At 37.0% G+C, this 18,364-nt stretch overlaps 1 protein-coding gene across 2 annotated transcripts in view; it reads left to right on the top strand.

Moving 5' to 3' along the window:
• The window catches only part of LOC138944840 (neural cell adhesion molecule 2), a 198,749-nt gene that overhangs the window by 139,858 nt on the left and 40,527 nt on the right, over window positions 1-18,364 (top strand). For both annotated transcript variants that reach the window (XM_070315898.1, XM_070315900.1), the window contains exon 4: window positions 16,652-16,762. In XM_070315898.1, coding sequence (XP_070171999.1) covers window positions 16,652-16,762 — 111 coding nt within the window. The remainder of the gene's footprint in view (window positions 1-16,651; window positions 16,763-18,364) is intronic.

Raw genomic sequence — 18,364 nt, 5'->3', positions numbered from 1 at the left:
TAAGAGTTTGTTGTATGCTCGCGTTCTGATTAACGAGCAGTTTACCTACCGCGATGCTTTGTCATAGTTAAGTAACTATGGATGGACTTGTGGACGAGGTAACATAGAGAAAAAGAAGCCAATCTAAAATTTTGATTTAGCGAAGCAGGACCTTATGTATGTAATTAAGATTCTATTTTTCAAGTTTTTGAAAATTTGAACTGTTATTCTCTTTTACAGGGAGTAAGCAATTTTTATTTATATAAATTTGCATAAAACTCAGTCGTTCTGCATTATAATTATAAAGGGGCAAGATTTATTAATCGACAAATTTTGGAAAAAACTTTGATTAATGATATTAAGATGGTATCGCGCGAGTACAAATGCTTAGATTGCCGCATAGATGATTTTACAAGACAAACGTCTGAATAACGAGAATAACAGAAAATCGTTCTTTCATGGAAAAACAATTCTCATTTCTCGACTTTTTCCTCGGTTGAAATCTTCAGACGATAAGTTATTCGCTTTTACGCGTTAAACAAAAAAGGGAAAATTATAACGCGCTTTCTCCTGTTTTAAAAGAAAGGGATCGTATCATTCGGCGTATATCATGTTTTTAAACGTGGAAGAACTTGTATGTTTCGCGGGGATATCCGTCACGATTTCCGCTACAGAATGTTGGTGTCAATATCACCGGTGTTCGACTTCCGATATTGGAGCAACAGTGTGACCAATTCTTCTCCACTCGGTTACGTAAACCAGTGCAGAGAGTATCGAGTACGGCGCAAAACAACAGATGTAATGTCGGATCGACAGCCAGTCGATACACGATAGCACCACTCGTGTAAATCCGCTATAAGTTCACTCGGCCGCAAGCGTATTCTTAGAACCCTCGGTTTATTGGAAATCGTAGGTCGGCACGTTGAATAAAAAAAAAAAAAAAAAAAAAAAAAAGTAGTGCTGATGAAACGTGTTAGTCTCGGAAGTTATATTTACTCGAATCAACTCTCTTTTCGATGAACGGATGGAATTACGTATAGCCGGACGAAATAAAAACCAGTCAAGTGCGGAAGTATAAACTTTTCAGTGGAAACAAGAAACATTTTATCCCTGTAAAATTCGACGTCATATCCGGGGCAGATCTTTTAAGGAAATAATATCTTGAAAGCTCTCAGACACAAAGGAGATGGTGGATCGCATCTAGCGTACCGTACGATAAAGAGATAATACATCGCAATCAGTTTTAGCCAGCTCAAAATCAGGATAAATTTAGATTACGATTATTTCCCTCATAATCCGTGAACTTTCAACGAGTATAATTATTTTCAAAATTATATTCACTCGTTTCACCCACGCCCCTTGCTCTCCCTTGTTCCTCCACTCTCTCAGATTCTAATGGATGCGGCCGCCAGTAAAATCTGAAAATATATATGGTATACGTTGAGCTATAACGAGCGGGATAAAAATTAAGCGGCGATAATTGTAAGAAATGAAACTAAAATAATAATAATTTTAAAGCGGATTATAAGACTTCTTTCTCAACCCGAGCCGTTATTCTCGTCGAAATCTGTATTCGACCCTTCCTTCATGCATATATACATAGCATATACACAAACATATACTATATTTTGGAGACGTGTTATTCAAATGATTATGAACAAAAGAAATAAAACATTCACTATAATCCGGTTATATTATAACCATCTCTATAGATTAACATTTTAAAACAATTTTGTAATAAAAATAATATGCAGTAATAGCAATTGACATATATAACGCTGTTGATTAATGATACATTGATTATAATATATATATATATATATATATATATATATATATATATATATATATATATTATTATATAAGAAAATATTTGAACATTAAAATATGATCATAAAATGTAGCAAATTCTACCGTATAATTCCCGAAGGACGGAAACCTAGCTTACGTCACTGGATACGTTCGATTTGTTCGAAAGTTACGAATGGAGATCCACCCCGGGAGGCCCAAAGTTTTCAGTAACCCTGCTCTTGCTCAGATTGTTCTCCCGAAAGGTAATTGATCTGGATTTGCCCGCTCGCGCCTTTCCCGCGAACTTTTAATAGTATTTTACTTTTAAGCTCGCGCGCGCGCGCACACACACACACGCACACACGCACACACACGCGCGCACTGCCTCGCTGGTAGGCGACTGATGTATCCACTTCAGCGGGAATAAGATTCCGTCGATCGGGAGCCTGCGGGAATCTTTCCCCTGTACCAACAGAAGAGAGGAAAGTTCCGTTCTCAAGCAAGAATTGCCGAAATTTTCTTGCTTACTCACTTACGCCGTAAATGCGACTTTAATGTCGCGGATTTGTGCGGCGAGCGGACTCGTTATACCGGGTGCGTCAGCATCGCGCGAGTTCTCAAGGCATCTTTGCCGGGTGAGTATTTTACCGTGTTCCGTTTCACGCCATTCTCCGACGATGTAAAAGAGCCAGGGAACGGAGGAGAAATAACTTCTCGTAAAATATCTTTATTAAAGTCCCGAAATGTGTAACGATGCGTGCGCGGCGGTGACGACGACCCTTGTAAAGCGTACGACGCCGTCTTGTGGTAGCTATGAGGCTGTTACCTTCCTCTATTTACTTCGTACCGAGATTACTATACTTTTTCACTATACACGCGAGTATCTCGTGTTACTTTTAATTCTGAGATGCGGAGATGAGTTCAAACGGAACGGACGAAGATAGATGTCGGACGAAAACGCGCGCATAAATTTTTTGCTCTCTGCGGTGCCGCTAAAATTCTTAAACTAGAGTGATATGTAACTTTCAATGAAAGGCTCTACATATAAAGCTTGGAAATCCTTTTTTTTTATTATCCCTAGACTGTATGGTGTAAACACTCATTCGCGAAACGAAAGAGAGAAAGAGAAATTCAGTAGATGAAACTCGAACTTGCCTCGTATGGTTTGAATTCGAGATCCATTTTTCGTACCAATTTTTCGTACCAGAATGATATACATATACAAGCTGCTTTTCCCTACGGCATACCAGTAAAAAAAACTCTCAAGCAAACATTGTTCATTTTTTAAAAATTTAATTAAAGATTTAATTAGATCCAAAGAATTTTAACAGAGCGATGTTTTATCTACAGTTATTCTATTGTAATATTTCTCTCTAAGTTTTCATATTACTAATTTAAAGATTACGACATTAAATTATTACGACTGCAGAACAATGTAAAAGTACGGCGCGATCATGGAAAGCATTAATCCATTTCTGAAATTGAAAATTGTCATTGCGCACTTGCGCGCGTACGTGCGTGCGAGATAAACGTAACACGGAAGTAAATACAAGCGGAGGAGGGTGCAATCAAGTTTTTAGTTTCTACTGTTTGTTGGCACTGCGTTGCAAACAGGTTCGTAAATATAACCCCGCCACACGGGACGCGGAACAAATTAGTTAGACGAAGTTAATTGTCGCGGTGCTTGGCATTAAGCGTCCGTTTATTTTACGGAATTGAACATTGTGATAGAGAAACGCAATGCGCGCGCGCAATGAAAAATTGCGGGTTCGCGGAGCGTGCGCTTATCGTCATAAGTCTTCCGGAGTTTACCCAACTTGGAGTTTCCTTCCGCGCGCTATTTCTACGAATCATTTCTTTGCCGTATTTGTTACTCGGAAATATTAGTTTTTTGCGCACCGCTCGCCCGATTGTCTGCTTGATGAATCGACTCGCGATGGTATACAACGCGATTCAGAAATTGCGCATTTCCTTTCGACTCGACTACTATTGTTCGATGAATTTTTGTGTCGATCTTTCTACCGCCAAGATTCGATTGAAAAAGTATGTGATTGGAAAGTAGATATTTTCTTGATTAAACCGCAGATTGAAATTCTGTCAAAATAGCGTGTGTTTAAATTAACTAGAAGATATCATTTCGTAATTTATTTATGCTATTTATGTCTTTATGTAAAGGATATTTTTACGAAAATAATTTTTAATCGTTGTAACTCAAAAACTTTTTATTTACATATACCTTATATATATATATATATATATATATATATATACACATACCTTGATTTGTATGTATTTCTTGTAGTCTTTTATTTTGGGAAAAAAAACACGATTTATGTAACATTCTGTATAAAACAGACATAGTTCAATATGTGCTATTAACGAAGATATTAGCCAGACATAAACATTCAAATATCGTAAAATAAAACAATAGCACTATTTCAAAAACGGAGTCGCAAACTACGGCTACTCTGCATTCATCAGATTTAAGAAACACTCGATTTTTGCATTAAAAGGCGATTAAAATCGGTCGATGCCGACCTCGAAGGAGAATGCGTGTTCAAATATGTAGACCTTTTCCGAGGAGGCGGTCGTTTTCTCTTTCCTCTCGTTTCGAAACGCGAATAAAGGTTAAGCGACTCCGGGAAGACTCTTTCGAGTTGATGAAGCTCACGGTGCCCGCTTAGTGCCAAGACAATAACAGTATACGGTCGGATGTAATGGAACATAAAGAAGAGCGCGCAGCAACGTACGAAGCGATCTAGGATGGTCCGAGCAATCTCCCCGCTGCGAGAACGTCCGAAAACGACGTTCAAATTCTGTTGCACGTAATGTTGCGAGGCCTTAATCGTTTTCATCCGACTTTTCCACCATGCTGGTAAACACACGGACGAGTCGGGATACTTTGGCACCGGGCGAACGTGACGACGCTCTTATCGAATCTACGCCTTTACTCACTTCGGTCAATTCTTCCTCTCTTACTCTCCTTCCTTCCTCGGAAATAGGAGAATAAAGGAAATAATTACTTCGGCTTTCTCATTCCTTATTACATTCTTCTTCGACCCTCCGCTTCGCTTTTTCGTCTTCGATGCCCTCCATTATCTTGAAAAACCGAAGGATTCGAGAAAGAAAGAGAGAGAGAGAGAGAGAGAGAGCGAGCGCCGGAAGCAGCGTCCGGAAGACTAATCGACGCGCTCAAGATCGGTTAAGTAGAGAACTGGAGAGCAAACGGATACCTCCGTACACTCTCATGTTAATTTCAGCGAAGAGAATCGGCCAAGGGAAAATGGCGGTATCGGAAACTCTCAGCAAATGCAAGTCTTACGGGAAACGCGATCGGATAGAGACGGTGCGCGCGAAAGTCATTAAAGGAATATACATACTTATTCGCTGCCGGCCAACGAAGCACGGAATTATCGATCGTGCCGCGAGCCAGCGAGAGCACTTACGTGTATCACGTTTCTCACAAGAAATTCCATTTAGTAGTTCCGAGGTTGTAAGTATCACGCCATCCTGATTTAAAAACGGTGCGGAAGATATATAGTACCAAAGAGAGGGAATCGTAAAATTGCATAATGTTATCGAATAGCAATCGCGCGACAATGCATCTTGCCTCATCTGTATTATTCTTGAAACGAAATTCGCGATATTTTGTAGTATAGGAATTAACAAAAATATAAAGATACATTAATTTTGTATTATACCATTTATTGATTAATATTAACTCTGTTTTTATCTATATCTCATACTTTTATTCATTTGTGATCTTATGAGAACGTTTGAATAAATCGATGACGTGAAATATAATAATCGTCGAGAAACAAATGTATTTTCGAAAATCGAGGATTGAAGTCGAGCGCGAATATTGCCGTGCACCGCGAATGACATTGTGCATTCAATCGTAATATGTAAAATAGATTTCTTATCGCCAAGTTTCGTATAAGTGAATCCATCAAAACTTTTATAAAAGTTCCGGCAAGGCTGATGAGTTTCTCTCCCGTATCGACCTATCTCAATGCCGATTCTACCTAAGCGCTCCATAGGATTAACCGAGTAGAAATCTGAAACATTCAGCGAAGAAACTTTTCGGACGTTTCTTGCCGTGGGAGATTTACGTATATAGCCGGAATATCAACGACGGAATTGAATTCCTCGTTACATCGACTGCTATAAATTGCTCTCAATGTATATGTAATTAGACAAAATTATTACAGTAACGAAAAATTATTACTAATGTGGAGTGACAAGCGAGAAAGAGAGATAGAGAGGATTGTAATATAATTATTATATTATATATTATCGTTATATTATATAAATGTTATATTATATCGCGAGTTTTGCTTATAACAGAAATAAATTTCCGCGTGAAACAAAAATTTCGGCTAGAAACGTGTTGCGTAAAAAATGACGTCGATTTTTCAATGGTAAAAACAACACGTAGATGTTTGGTCGCGACTCGGAATCGTAGATTGTGTTCTATCCATCGAACTCTGTGTACATCGCATACCAGTCTACTACAGTATGATTAATTATCCCGGCGGTTATATACGGCCGCTACACATCGTCACTAGCGTGCAAAACAAATACGTTCGATACAGTGTTAACGGTGAATTCGGAGCACGGCGCAAATCACATACAGAGTATATCCAGCTGATATCTGCCAGCAGTTCGCGGCCGTGCTTCGATCGCGTGGATACACATCCGCAAATCGGAGGCAGGATAAATCCGTGTACAACGTCAAAATTAAGATGACGCGATCTACTTAATGTTTGGACGATTGGCCTCCTGCCGCCGCTGAAGTTGCAGTCGAGTTTTGAAACCACTTTACTACGTACTACTACTTGAATCTTAGCCGGCAAAAATACTTTTGACTGTACGGGAGCGGTGGATTGCCCGTCCTCCTTCCATCGCGGAGGACTTTTGGGACGCAGAAGTCGGCGAAAAGTTGCTCGCTCGCTCGCTCCGCGGTTCGTCGCGTTATAAGAAACACTCTTCTGGAACGGAGTTGGTGAAGAAGGTCCGCGCGACGAAGCCGGAAGGAAAGTTGCCGCCGACCATCGGAACAAGAAACGTCATCGCTGTAACGATCGCGAACTCTCCTTAACGCGACATCCGATGATTTAGCGGCCGTCCTTTACAGCGCCCGCTTGAATCTCGACCACTAGTCACTTGTATGTGTACGTTACGGAACAAAGAATTTTTCTTGTAACGTGTACTCGGTCACGCGCGACGTCTTATTGGAAACGACAATCGAACACTCTCGATGCAAGAACTACATTGATATTGACAAAGTAAAGAAAGTTCGAAAAGTTCGATTAACCTGTCGTAATTGACTTATATTGATGTTATGAACTGTTCGACTGTACATATATCTATAGTTGAAACACAATCTCTTGGAAAAATCAAATCTACAATGTGCGTAAGAAGATCACTTTATTTATATATAATTATATGGAAAGGCGCGCAACTTCTTTTTCTAGCATGTTTCATAAATACTGTGTATATACAGTTATTAAAAATTAAAAAAGTTTTCTAACGTTTAAAATCTACCATAATTTGAAAAAGACATATTGAGAATTGTAAAAATATTTCTCGTTTTTTCCATATAAAATATTAGATTAATAATAAAGATTGCGTTACGTTTTAAATCTAATTTACTAAATTTCAGAGAGAGAAAGAGAGAGACTGTTAGTTATTTATAAAATATTATACATAAAACATTTTAACAGTCATCTCAAAACGATCTGCATATATAGTGAAGATTTTTAAAATCACAGGTTTTTTTACGATTCAAAGTAGCGGTCAGTTACCACACGTAATTTATTAAACTTCTTTAGAGATGTAGAGAGTTGTATAGGGATGTCTTTCCAGCGATGGTGCCAAGCAATTAAACGTGCATTTCTCTGTACCTTGATACATTTTTCATAGTATTCGCGCAGTTTTTGTATTCCTTGACGGACGCGGTCTGTAAAATCCATGCGGAGTATCTTTCTCGAGCTCGACGAGAAATATTTGCCGTACGCTACGCCTTTCTTTAGACACGGTTAGATATTCCCGTCAAGTATGAAATACGAGAATAAAATATTCACGTTGCGCGATATGGAGAGGCGTATCATTTTCCATAAAAAATAGAAGACTAGCCGTAATAGAGCCTCTCTGTCGATCTCGCGTATATTTAACTTATGTGGTTCGGCAAAAAAAATTTCTTATTTTCCGGAGTCACGTTCGATGGGTAAATCACAATTATTGCCAGAAAGGAAAGCCAGAGAATTTTGCGTCTTGTTTTGTTTCGCGGGATCTTCTCATCGACCGCGAGAGAGAACGTTCGGAGAAACGTCTGTGAGAATCGTTTCGCTCGTTGTCACGTGTATTTAATTAAATGATATCGCGAGCGAGCGTATTAATCCGGTACGGTCGATTGGTTATGAGACTTATCTTGAATTGGCGTTGAATTATATAACATCCCGCGCGCGGATTTGAATATTCATACGTGCGTGTGCAAGATAACGTACACGTGCCTCGCTTATACCCGCGCTCTGCAACAGCGAATGCGAAAGCTTCGTTTGCTTCTCGCATGTCGCTTTTTCGCGCACCGAGATAATTACGCCATCATCGAAACAGAAATTACGCGTTCTGTCAAAGACGCGCGTGTGCAACGTGAGAATTACATTCCGGTCGATAATTAATTAAATAATTATATATGAACATCACGATGAACGAACGTCACAATAATGGGATAAAAAATAATTAGATTCGGAGTAATTATATTTTTGCATCCTCGTCTCTTTAAATATGTAACACATATTATCGTCATATTTTTTGAGTTTTATACATGATTTTGCCGCAACATTAGTCTAGAGATTACAATCTTTTGCGCGGAAAAAAAAATGTTTTTGATAACTTGATTTAATTATTAATAATATAAATTAATTATTAATAATATTAATAATCTAAATAACGAAATGACGCGTTAATATAGGAAAACAATGATTCTTAAAAAAGTAGTTTGTAATGATGATTGATTTATTTCAATCCTATAATGATTTTAAACTATGAATTTAAAAAATATAACCCTGCGATTCTCCTTTCTCCTTGATAAGTTAATGTTCTTCTTAATTAATTTAAAAATATGACGCATGATCTGAAAATTCATTTCACATTCTATTTTCTCTTTGCGGGCGTATACCTTTACGGTACATTTCGGTCAATATAGTGAATGTAGGCGATCCTTTTAACACAACGAAACAATCTCATGCCCCGTAGGATAAAGGAGTAAGAGGCTAGGAATCGATTGTACTTTGTTTTGTCTAAGAGTCTAACAATAAGTCAACTCGAAAGCAACTCTCTCTCTCTCTCTCTTTCCTTTCTTTCTCTTCTCCTTCCTTGTCCTCCTCTCTCTTTCTCTTTTTCTTTTTTCTAAAAGCAACGAGATATGAAAAATCGCGGAGAGCGGAATGACGCAGAAAGAGGAAATTCGAACAAAAATACAAGCGTATTAGCGGCGAGATGGGCGCAAAGAGGCCAAAGCTAACGAAACGAAAAGGAAAGAAGGGAAAAACAGTCGTCGTTTCCGGTGAAGTCTCAGCCAGAGAACGCGCTTCGACAAGCCCGTTGTTTCGTTGGACCCGCGGCGTCGGATTATACCGGATGTATATCTACGGGGTGTATATGGCCCTTGGCCCGAGCACGTACGAGACCAAAATCCACGTATGTGTATGTATGTATATGTACACACATATGTATACGTGTGCATTTGTGTGAAAGAGAGGGGGAGAGAGAACAAGTAGTATACGATAGAGCGGATATTGCGCCGTGTGATATGTACTCTCCATCTCTTTGTCGATGTCTCTCTGTCTCCCTGTACCGGTTTGTATTCGCGTGCGATTTTTCGTATATTACCGCACGGGGATACCGAATGCGCTCGCTACCGATCCAGGGATTTTATATAAAAGTACAGAGATTCGCATCGCGTGACTTCTACACCGAAAATTGCAACATGCAACATATTAGAGTTTGCAGTTACCTTCGTATAAAATACATCCGGAGTGCTTGGATGCATGTCTGATTCTATTGGTTGCTTAAAAAATTACGCGAAAAGAGCAATTTTTATAAAGTATCTTTTACCTAGATAGAAAAGCTCATTTATCAAATTGAATATTGTACAAATCATATTGTTTCGCATATATATAAATAATATTTACACAATTATATGTTTAAAAAAAAAGAAGAAAGAGAAAAAGAAAAAAGAATTGGTTAAACGTGACATTTATTTGCGCCAACAATATTTAGTCATGCTTTTGCAAAAAAAAAATTAATCAAATTGATATTCAGCAAGCTAATTTTGTGGATATCAACGTTTTTAAAAACATTTGTGCAGATACATTGAAATGTTATGCTGGCAGCTTCGAAAGCAATTATTGTAATGAGATCTTTAAACTCGTCGCGACGAATAATGAGCTCTCTTTAGCCCTTTCGTCGAAAAGGGAAAATCGGACAAGAACGGATTATCGGCTTTATGTCGTTATCAAGGGGACATATAATGAACGCCTATATTATTAACTGGTACTACAATTTGAATTTGATACGCGTGCACATCGAAAAATAAAACGCGATATATATAAAATAAATAATCCAAACATCACATGTCCCTAAAGGACCTCTAAAAAATGACTTAATGATGTCATCCTTCAAATTGGGGGTGAGCTACTTATTAACTAAATTTTATATTGGCAACCATTGCAAATAGTTGAGAATTCATGCATTTACGTAACTTAAAATTTTATATCTCTGTGTCATAATTCTGCATAAATAATACAATTTCGTCTGTTAAAAAAGATAGAATGGTTCAATATGGGGTTTTACGCGAATTTTCCAATTTTTAATCTATCAATTTAGAAAGCTATCTGGAGAAATGTCTTGTATTAGAAAATAGTTCACATCATTCATATTGATTTAAAAAAATATCATAACAGAAATTTTTTTATAATATTTTAAATGTATTGTTGCAAAAATAAGAAATACTGTGTAAGGTATTATTATATATTTTTTCTATGCAAATCGAAAGGATGTAAAACGTGAAACACGGTTACTTTCTGTTCTGTGGGTTCTTTTCTGTCTTTCAAACGATACGACATAAAGAATTGTACGGTCAGTGATTGCTTTCTATGATTCTCACGAGATATCTTTATTCTTTTTCTTGCATTTGCGTAGCGCTGTTTCCTCTGAACGAATGCAGGAAATTGCATCGCTGCGTAAGTGGAAAAGTAAACTCTTTCGTCTTTAATATTAACGAAGAAATTAAGTCTATTTTGCAGTTAAATTGTTTTGCATTAGCACGCAGTCTTGGCGCATGTAGATCTAAATTACTATTTCGCTGCAAAACTAATCTTATATATTGTAACAACATGAACGTAAACTCGTTACCCTTTTTAATTGTCGATTGTGAAGTTCCATTCTCGTACATGTTAATATTGCAAGTGAACTATTTGTTTGTAATCTAACATCATTGAATCCAACTATGTTATTAATTTATTAATCATATGATAATATACATATACATGAAAATTAAATTTGAATTTATAAAAATAATAATTCATTTTTTATAAAAATATTATGGCACGTTTCTTTCATTCCTTAATCGTTTTAATGCTTTATTATTCATTCTCTTTCTTTCTTCCTCTCTACTTATTCAAATTATTTACTATTATGAAAGACTAATTTAAAACAATAAAAATAAAAGAGATATATTTTTTTTTTATAAAAGTCGATAATATATTTCTTATATTTTAAATCAAATTTTCTACATATATATGTATATACGTCTTCTCAATTTTGCAATTAATAAAACTAAACATACCATGGCAGTTGTCTGATGTCTATCGATGACGAGTAATGCTATGTTTATTGCCACGAATATTAACTACGTTTTCCTGAGTTTACAATCGTCGCAATGCCATTTTTGAAGTGCTTTTCGAGTACAGCCACAGAAATGTGTCATGCCGGGATCTCTATATCCATGATATTCTCGCTCCGCTGCTCTCCATCTCGCAGGATTAACAAACGTGTTTTGATTCGGCACGTGCAAAAAAGGGGAGGAGAAGAGATGCGGAATAGAAGCGTGATGTAGATAGGATGGAGACGGCAGGCGACGAAAGCACGAAGCGTTCGCCAAAGCGGAACGGTACTCGCGAAACGAATCGGATCACCCTATTCATCGGCGCAGCATTGACGAAAATAATCGGAACGAACGGCCGCCCCTTTAGAATTCATATATACGCTCTCTTTCATCTGGGTATGCGCGCGCGTATACCCAATTCTTTTTTTTCACAACATCGCCAGACGCTTTATTTTTTTGCAGTTGCCGCCGCGCCACTTTATGAATAAAAAAACATACTTTTGTCCATGAACACCTCTGTGTATTTCCTGTGGAAATATTTTTCAATCATGGGCGCAATTTCATACATCCCCCGTATATGACAGCCTAATCGGCCTGTTTTCATACGTGGAAAATTAAAAAATCGCCATGACAAAACTTTATCGCACCGTGTTGCATACCATGCATACCGATGACTCGATGACCGAAGCGAATACGATGACAAAAGTGAAATTGCGATGGTAATTTAGAATGGTTCGTTAAGCTAATCTCGATAGAAGTACATAATAAAAGCTTGTGCGATGATGTCAAAATATATGCATGAGACATTACCGTACATAAATTATTCATAAGAAAATTTAAAGTATTATATATATGCATATTTCACATATTTTTGATCATATTATATTCTTGCATATGTATTTAATTACAATTAACTTTCGTGACAATCCAGCGAGTAATGTCATAATATTATATATCGGCAGCTAGAAAATTTTATCTACAGAATCAAGCAAAAAATATTATTTATATTCTCAATATCGCGCTCTCTTGTGCGATGAACCGATGGCTTATAGCGCTCGCACGATTTTCATTTAAATTTCTTATATCGTAGTCACATATTTTATTTCGCTATGAAAGGTCAGTTTATCAGAGTGAAACTTCGCGTGGCCGATGGGTAATGTAAAGTTCGTGCCCGAAATCAAATCCCGCATGCCGTTATGGCGCGCTCGTTCGCCGTTAGCACATTGATACGGCTTCATTTGCGCACCAGCACGCGAACCGCAGTAAAATTTTTTTATGGCCACGCCGGGAACGAAAGGCGGAAGTAACTTTTTGGCGACTGAAATTAACCAACGTAACTGCGGGCACGACAATTACCGCCCGATGGCTCGGTCGTCCGTTACTGTCCGTTCCCTTCTCCCTTTTTCTCCCTTTTCGCACGCCACCCATACCCACCTCGGTATTATTAAGCACGAAAAACAGTTTCGGACTTCCGATGCTCACACTGACGCCGCACTCTCGATGCTGATGATGTCCCCGAAATCAAGAGTCTTTATAAACAATAAATCTGACCAGTCCCGCGTTGGTACGTAAAGTACTTGAGCTCGCGAATGAAATGCCTGTGCTAATGAACTGTATGTGTACGAGCAAGCAAAATTGTGAAATGAAAATGTAAAATAATACAAATTGCAAATAGGTAATTTTTACACGTATCAAAACAATCCCGATAATAAAAAAATATAAAACAATAATAAAATTAAGAATAAAATAGAAACAGATAATAATGTTGCGACAACAATAAAATTCATTTATATATGAAGAAACATTATACAAAAAGAAATTTGAACGAAAGCGGGTATATTTTTCAATTGATAGACTCAATTATTTAATTCTTAATTAACAGTTATTTGCAAAATAAAACTTTATACGAAAGCATGTATGTGTTATGAACATCAGAGAAGAGATGCTTGTGAAAGTTAAATTTTGATATTGTATGAATATCTTTTGTCACGTACGTCAAAGAAGCACAGTGTTTACTTTCAAAATTCAATTCTAAAATTATATTGAATATATATACTTTGTTAAAATAACTCTACATGCTGGTATTTTACGGAAACTTTCGCGTACAATCGGCTGATGAGGTCTGCGATAATTATATGCAACGTAGTCGACCATAAAGTGCACGTACGTAACGTACATGGGAAGCATATTTTGTGAAATATATAGGATGGCTCACTAAAAATAGGACATCGCAACAATATCTCTCCCTTCGCCTTTATATTTTATTAGACAAAATAAAGCCATAATGTGAAATCAATTTATTTTTTCTCAGGCTTTTTCTCAGAATTGTATGGATATTTCCAGAGGACCGCGCGCGCTATATCGTCATAACCGTAAATATCTCTGCTGGCATTCATAATTCTGAGAAAATATTATGTCTTGCCTTAGTAATTGGAAAAGGGAGAAAGGGAGAATATATATTGTATTAAATGACGCAACATTACGGGCGTTAATCGTTCCGGGCTACCGGGTTTACTAATGCGAGATCTATTTTTATATTAATCCTGATCTCTCGTCATGCTAGCGAATGGAACAAATTTAATCTCATCGTCACTTCGCTGTTGGATCGAAACTCGTTTACTTTATAGAAACGAAGCAAATAAAATGCGTGAAAAATGATCGTATGCGCGACTCGGAATGATCTCGCGCGCGCGAGCGTCTTGCTTTTAGCTAACCGTGGTAAATAATTAAAGAAAAGAAAGAGAGAGAAAGAGAGAAGGGGGCGAGTAGCCGACAGGAAGTCAGACGCGAAAGCGCGTGCGAGTCGGATAATAAATTGAGTTTTACCGGAGGGATCGGTTTCATTAAAGCACGATAATTCTCGTCTTAGTATAGAGCAGCCGCGGCAGTTTCTCCGCGGAAATAAATAACGGCAGTAGTGCAGGTGCGCCACTGTCAGACCTGTCGCGGATTAATGGTGCGCCGCGCTGCGTCGCGTCGCGCGTTGCGTCGTTCTCGACTACTGGAACGGGCGTCTTTACGGAAGGGACTTTGCCTTTAAAAAGAAGGTCGCAACCGAGATCGACGCGAGTACATTGTGTTCCTCCTCCTTAAGGAGACGGGAAGGCAATCGAGATACGTAACGTATTACACGGCGGACTATGATAGTACAAAGCGGTAAATGCTACAAAGGCTAATACCGATAAATGATGCTTCCTCGTATACCATTTGTCAGGATTACGGAAATGTAGAGCGAAGAGGAAGGGGGAAAGGAAACCATCCTCGAGAAAGAAAGGGAAGGAAACAGGAACCCGTATAGAGTCGGTATTCGAATCTAAAAACGAATATAAAAGTAAGAAAGTTTCACACGTCTATTATACTCGTTTGATTTACGCGATTCTGCTTCATTCACAATATGATGATAATTATGATGATGATGTATATGATATGATATCTTATCTCATTCGGAATGTATTTGCACATTCCGAAGAAATATTCTAAGTTAGAAGTTACAAATTAAATGTAATATAAAAAGTCAAAAATATTTATCGATTTGCCGTTCATTATTCAAATTAAACAGCTTTAAGAAATCTGATCTTAATTGCAGTCAATCGAGCAACACTGTGTAAATTGAAAACGCTATAAATTAATGAAGTAATTATCGGAAATTGGTATATGACAAATGGAATAGAATGATTTAAGATGTTCAAACATTTTATACAAGTTTTTCTATTAATTAATCTGTGTCGCATGTTAAGGATAATGAGATTTTTCCAGAAAATTGATGCCGTGCGAATTCAATTTACGAATTCATTTCTTGTTTTGGTATAAATAATGAATAAGTGATAAAAAAAGGAAAGTGGTATCACTCTTTCCATAAAATTATATAGAATATATATATATATCATATATATATATATATATATATATATATATACACACACAATATGTGTGTGTGTGTGTGTGTGTGTGCAAAATTCTTATATAGAAAAAAGCATTAACAATAAGTAAAATTGCACTCTAAAGTCAAATATATTTTCTTATAATGTTAGAAAAGGACTATTGAAATGTTTAAAATTGATAGACACTCGGAATGTCACACTTACATAAATATAGAATTATAAAAGACATTATATCAAGATAGAGAGATATGATACAACTTCTTTCTTACCAACAGCAAAAATGCACTTGATATACAAGTTGAAGGGACTGTCTTTCGTCAAATTATTTTTGATTTCAAGAGTTTCTAACTGTCGCTCTTGATATACCATGAAAGAAGATTGCAATAAAAATAAAATACCGCTCCATTCCAAATGCAGAACCAAAATAATTCTTTATGCGGCGGGAAATACCGCTGGGAAGGAAAATAAAGTAGAACGTAGCGGCGTTTCTTACTGAGTGCGATCTTTCGGCATAATTTTCGCGATTGTAATTTTTCAATTACATTGCCCGCGGAATTCCGTTTGCCAAGTAACTTCCCAACCTAATACGAGCGTACCAAGCGCTACAATCTGATTTCTCCGTAAATTCCGCCCTCGAACGAAACGATAAAGCGCGAGTTTTCCGCGCGTGCGGAGCACCGTCTTTATTATTTTAAGTTTCCCCCCTCAGTTTTCAAGCAAACTACGTTCGTATGTCCGTCCAATATTTGATAACGCAACAATTCCCGACTTCGGGACCGGCCTCGAGAGCGGAGATGACACCGTGGGCGCATCACTCGATACATACGCTCGTCAGAAATACATGGCGACGTACCTCGGAGCGACTCGATATCGATTTCAGATTTCAATTTAATGCCGTCACGATATCTCAGGCACGATCTTCCAATACCAATTTCGTGTTATCGGACTTTTCGTGTGACGTGCCTGTCCCGTGCAGCTTCCACCGCGTCGCGAGCCCGGGACACCCGCGGCCGCGCCTCGCGTCAGAGTCGCGCGACCAGAAAAGCCTCTCGCGCGCTCATGAATATTCTTCGACGATAACTATATCGACGTTTCTGTTGATTTCCAGTACCGCCGCACATGATCGCGATCATCGACGAGAACGGGAAAGAGAGGGTCTCGACGGTCGGGCCGTATTTGGAGGACGACACTCTACGACTCTCCTGTAACATCCATGGCGGTGAGTATCGTAAAAACGAAATGTACATAGTGTATAGCGGCAACGTTTTTTTTCAATCTCGAAAAGCTGCATGAGTTTTTGTATCCCATAATACGAGTTTTATTCGTGTCCTGTGATCGATATTGCGAGCCTATTGTCGACACGAGAATGATTCAGAGTCTTTGTTTCCTAAACAATGTTCTATTTCTGTAAAAGTCAAAGTTTTCATTTCAACGCGCTATATATAATAACGTTTTAATAATTATTACTATTACCTTTGACCTTACCTTTAATCATACTGGGACGTCAATTATATATACATGTTAATTGATTAACGAGACTTGGAATATCTATATACGCACATTATGAGTATAATACATATTAATCACATTTGCATTAACATCTATTAATTTCTTATATAAATGATAACCATTAATTACATTGTAAATTATATTATATGAAGTAAATATTTGTGTACAATGCAAAATATCGTTATTTATGAATAAATAATCGGCGTGTTTATATCGCATATGACGTTGAACACGATGTCCATAGCGATGATTATTACGAAGATAATTTTATAGGGTTGTTATAAAGTGTTTATGCACTTTATTATGTTAATAGTTTCTGTTTTGCAGATTTCTAAAAAATATGTAAACAATTTTATAATATCGAAATTATATATAAAATGGTAAAATATAAATAATATATCTTTTTGGGACGTATATTATGGATAATACTCATCTCCCCTAAAGCAAAAGTTATCAATATTTTAAACTGCAAAACAATTTTATTTATTATACGTTAAATGTTTGCATTAATCTTTGTTAATTTATTCTATGATAAGTATTATATGATTCATTATATGATAAGTATACTTTCTTATTAATTATATTGTAATAAGTAATTATTTTTGGACATATCACACAATAATGTAAATAGTTAAGAATATAATTCGCGAATATTGTTTGTAATCGCAAATAGCAGCTGATTGTTAAACAGCACTATTTGTACTCTTCTTTAATGAAAAATTAATTTCATATTTCACGTTAACTCTTTACGATAACATTAGTTTACAAGGTTTTGTACAAGAGCATTTGGATATTGTTTTTAGAATAATTTTAAACGCTGAGCACGGATCTGCCATCAAAAAATTTCTATCACGTCAAATTTTCGAGAAAATCAAGTAGAACGATTGAATTAAAATTTTTTTTTTTAACTGTAAATAATTTTACTCACTTTAAATCTTGTATATTAAATCTATGATTAAAACTTTTACTGTTGCAACGGTTTTGCAATCGGACTGCATGGGGCAATCGTTCTACTTGACACAGCGCGACTACACCTAAAAACAAAGCGCGCTTGAGGTTCCATGGTACCTGCGGTAAAAGATTTGATATTTTTATATTAAAGTACAATGTTCAAGTTTTTATTTGAGTCGTGTCTGAAATCTTGCATCGGGTTCGTCTGCTACGAATTTTCAAATATGATAAAAAAAACGCGTTTTTTGGAGATTTCAATTTCTCGAAAACCTGATACGATAGACTATTTTGCCTTGCGGATTTGGATTCGGTGACTCAAAATACGTTAAAAAAGGTTGTTTCCATTTCCTACACTAAAAAG

Source organism: Polyergus mexicanus, unplaced genomic scaffold (assembly GCF_030449975.1).
Source record: "Polyergus mexicanus isolate NDT 795.1 unplaced genomic scaffold, iyPolMexi1.0 SCAF_2, whole genome shotgun sequence".
Classification (NCBI taxonomy): Eukaryota; Metazoa; Arthropoda; class Insecta; order Hymenoptera; family Formicidae; genus Polyergus; species Polyergus mexicanus.
Note: the sequence above shows the minus strand (reverse complement) of the source record. Positions and strands in the feature narration are given on the sequence as shown.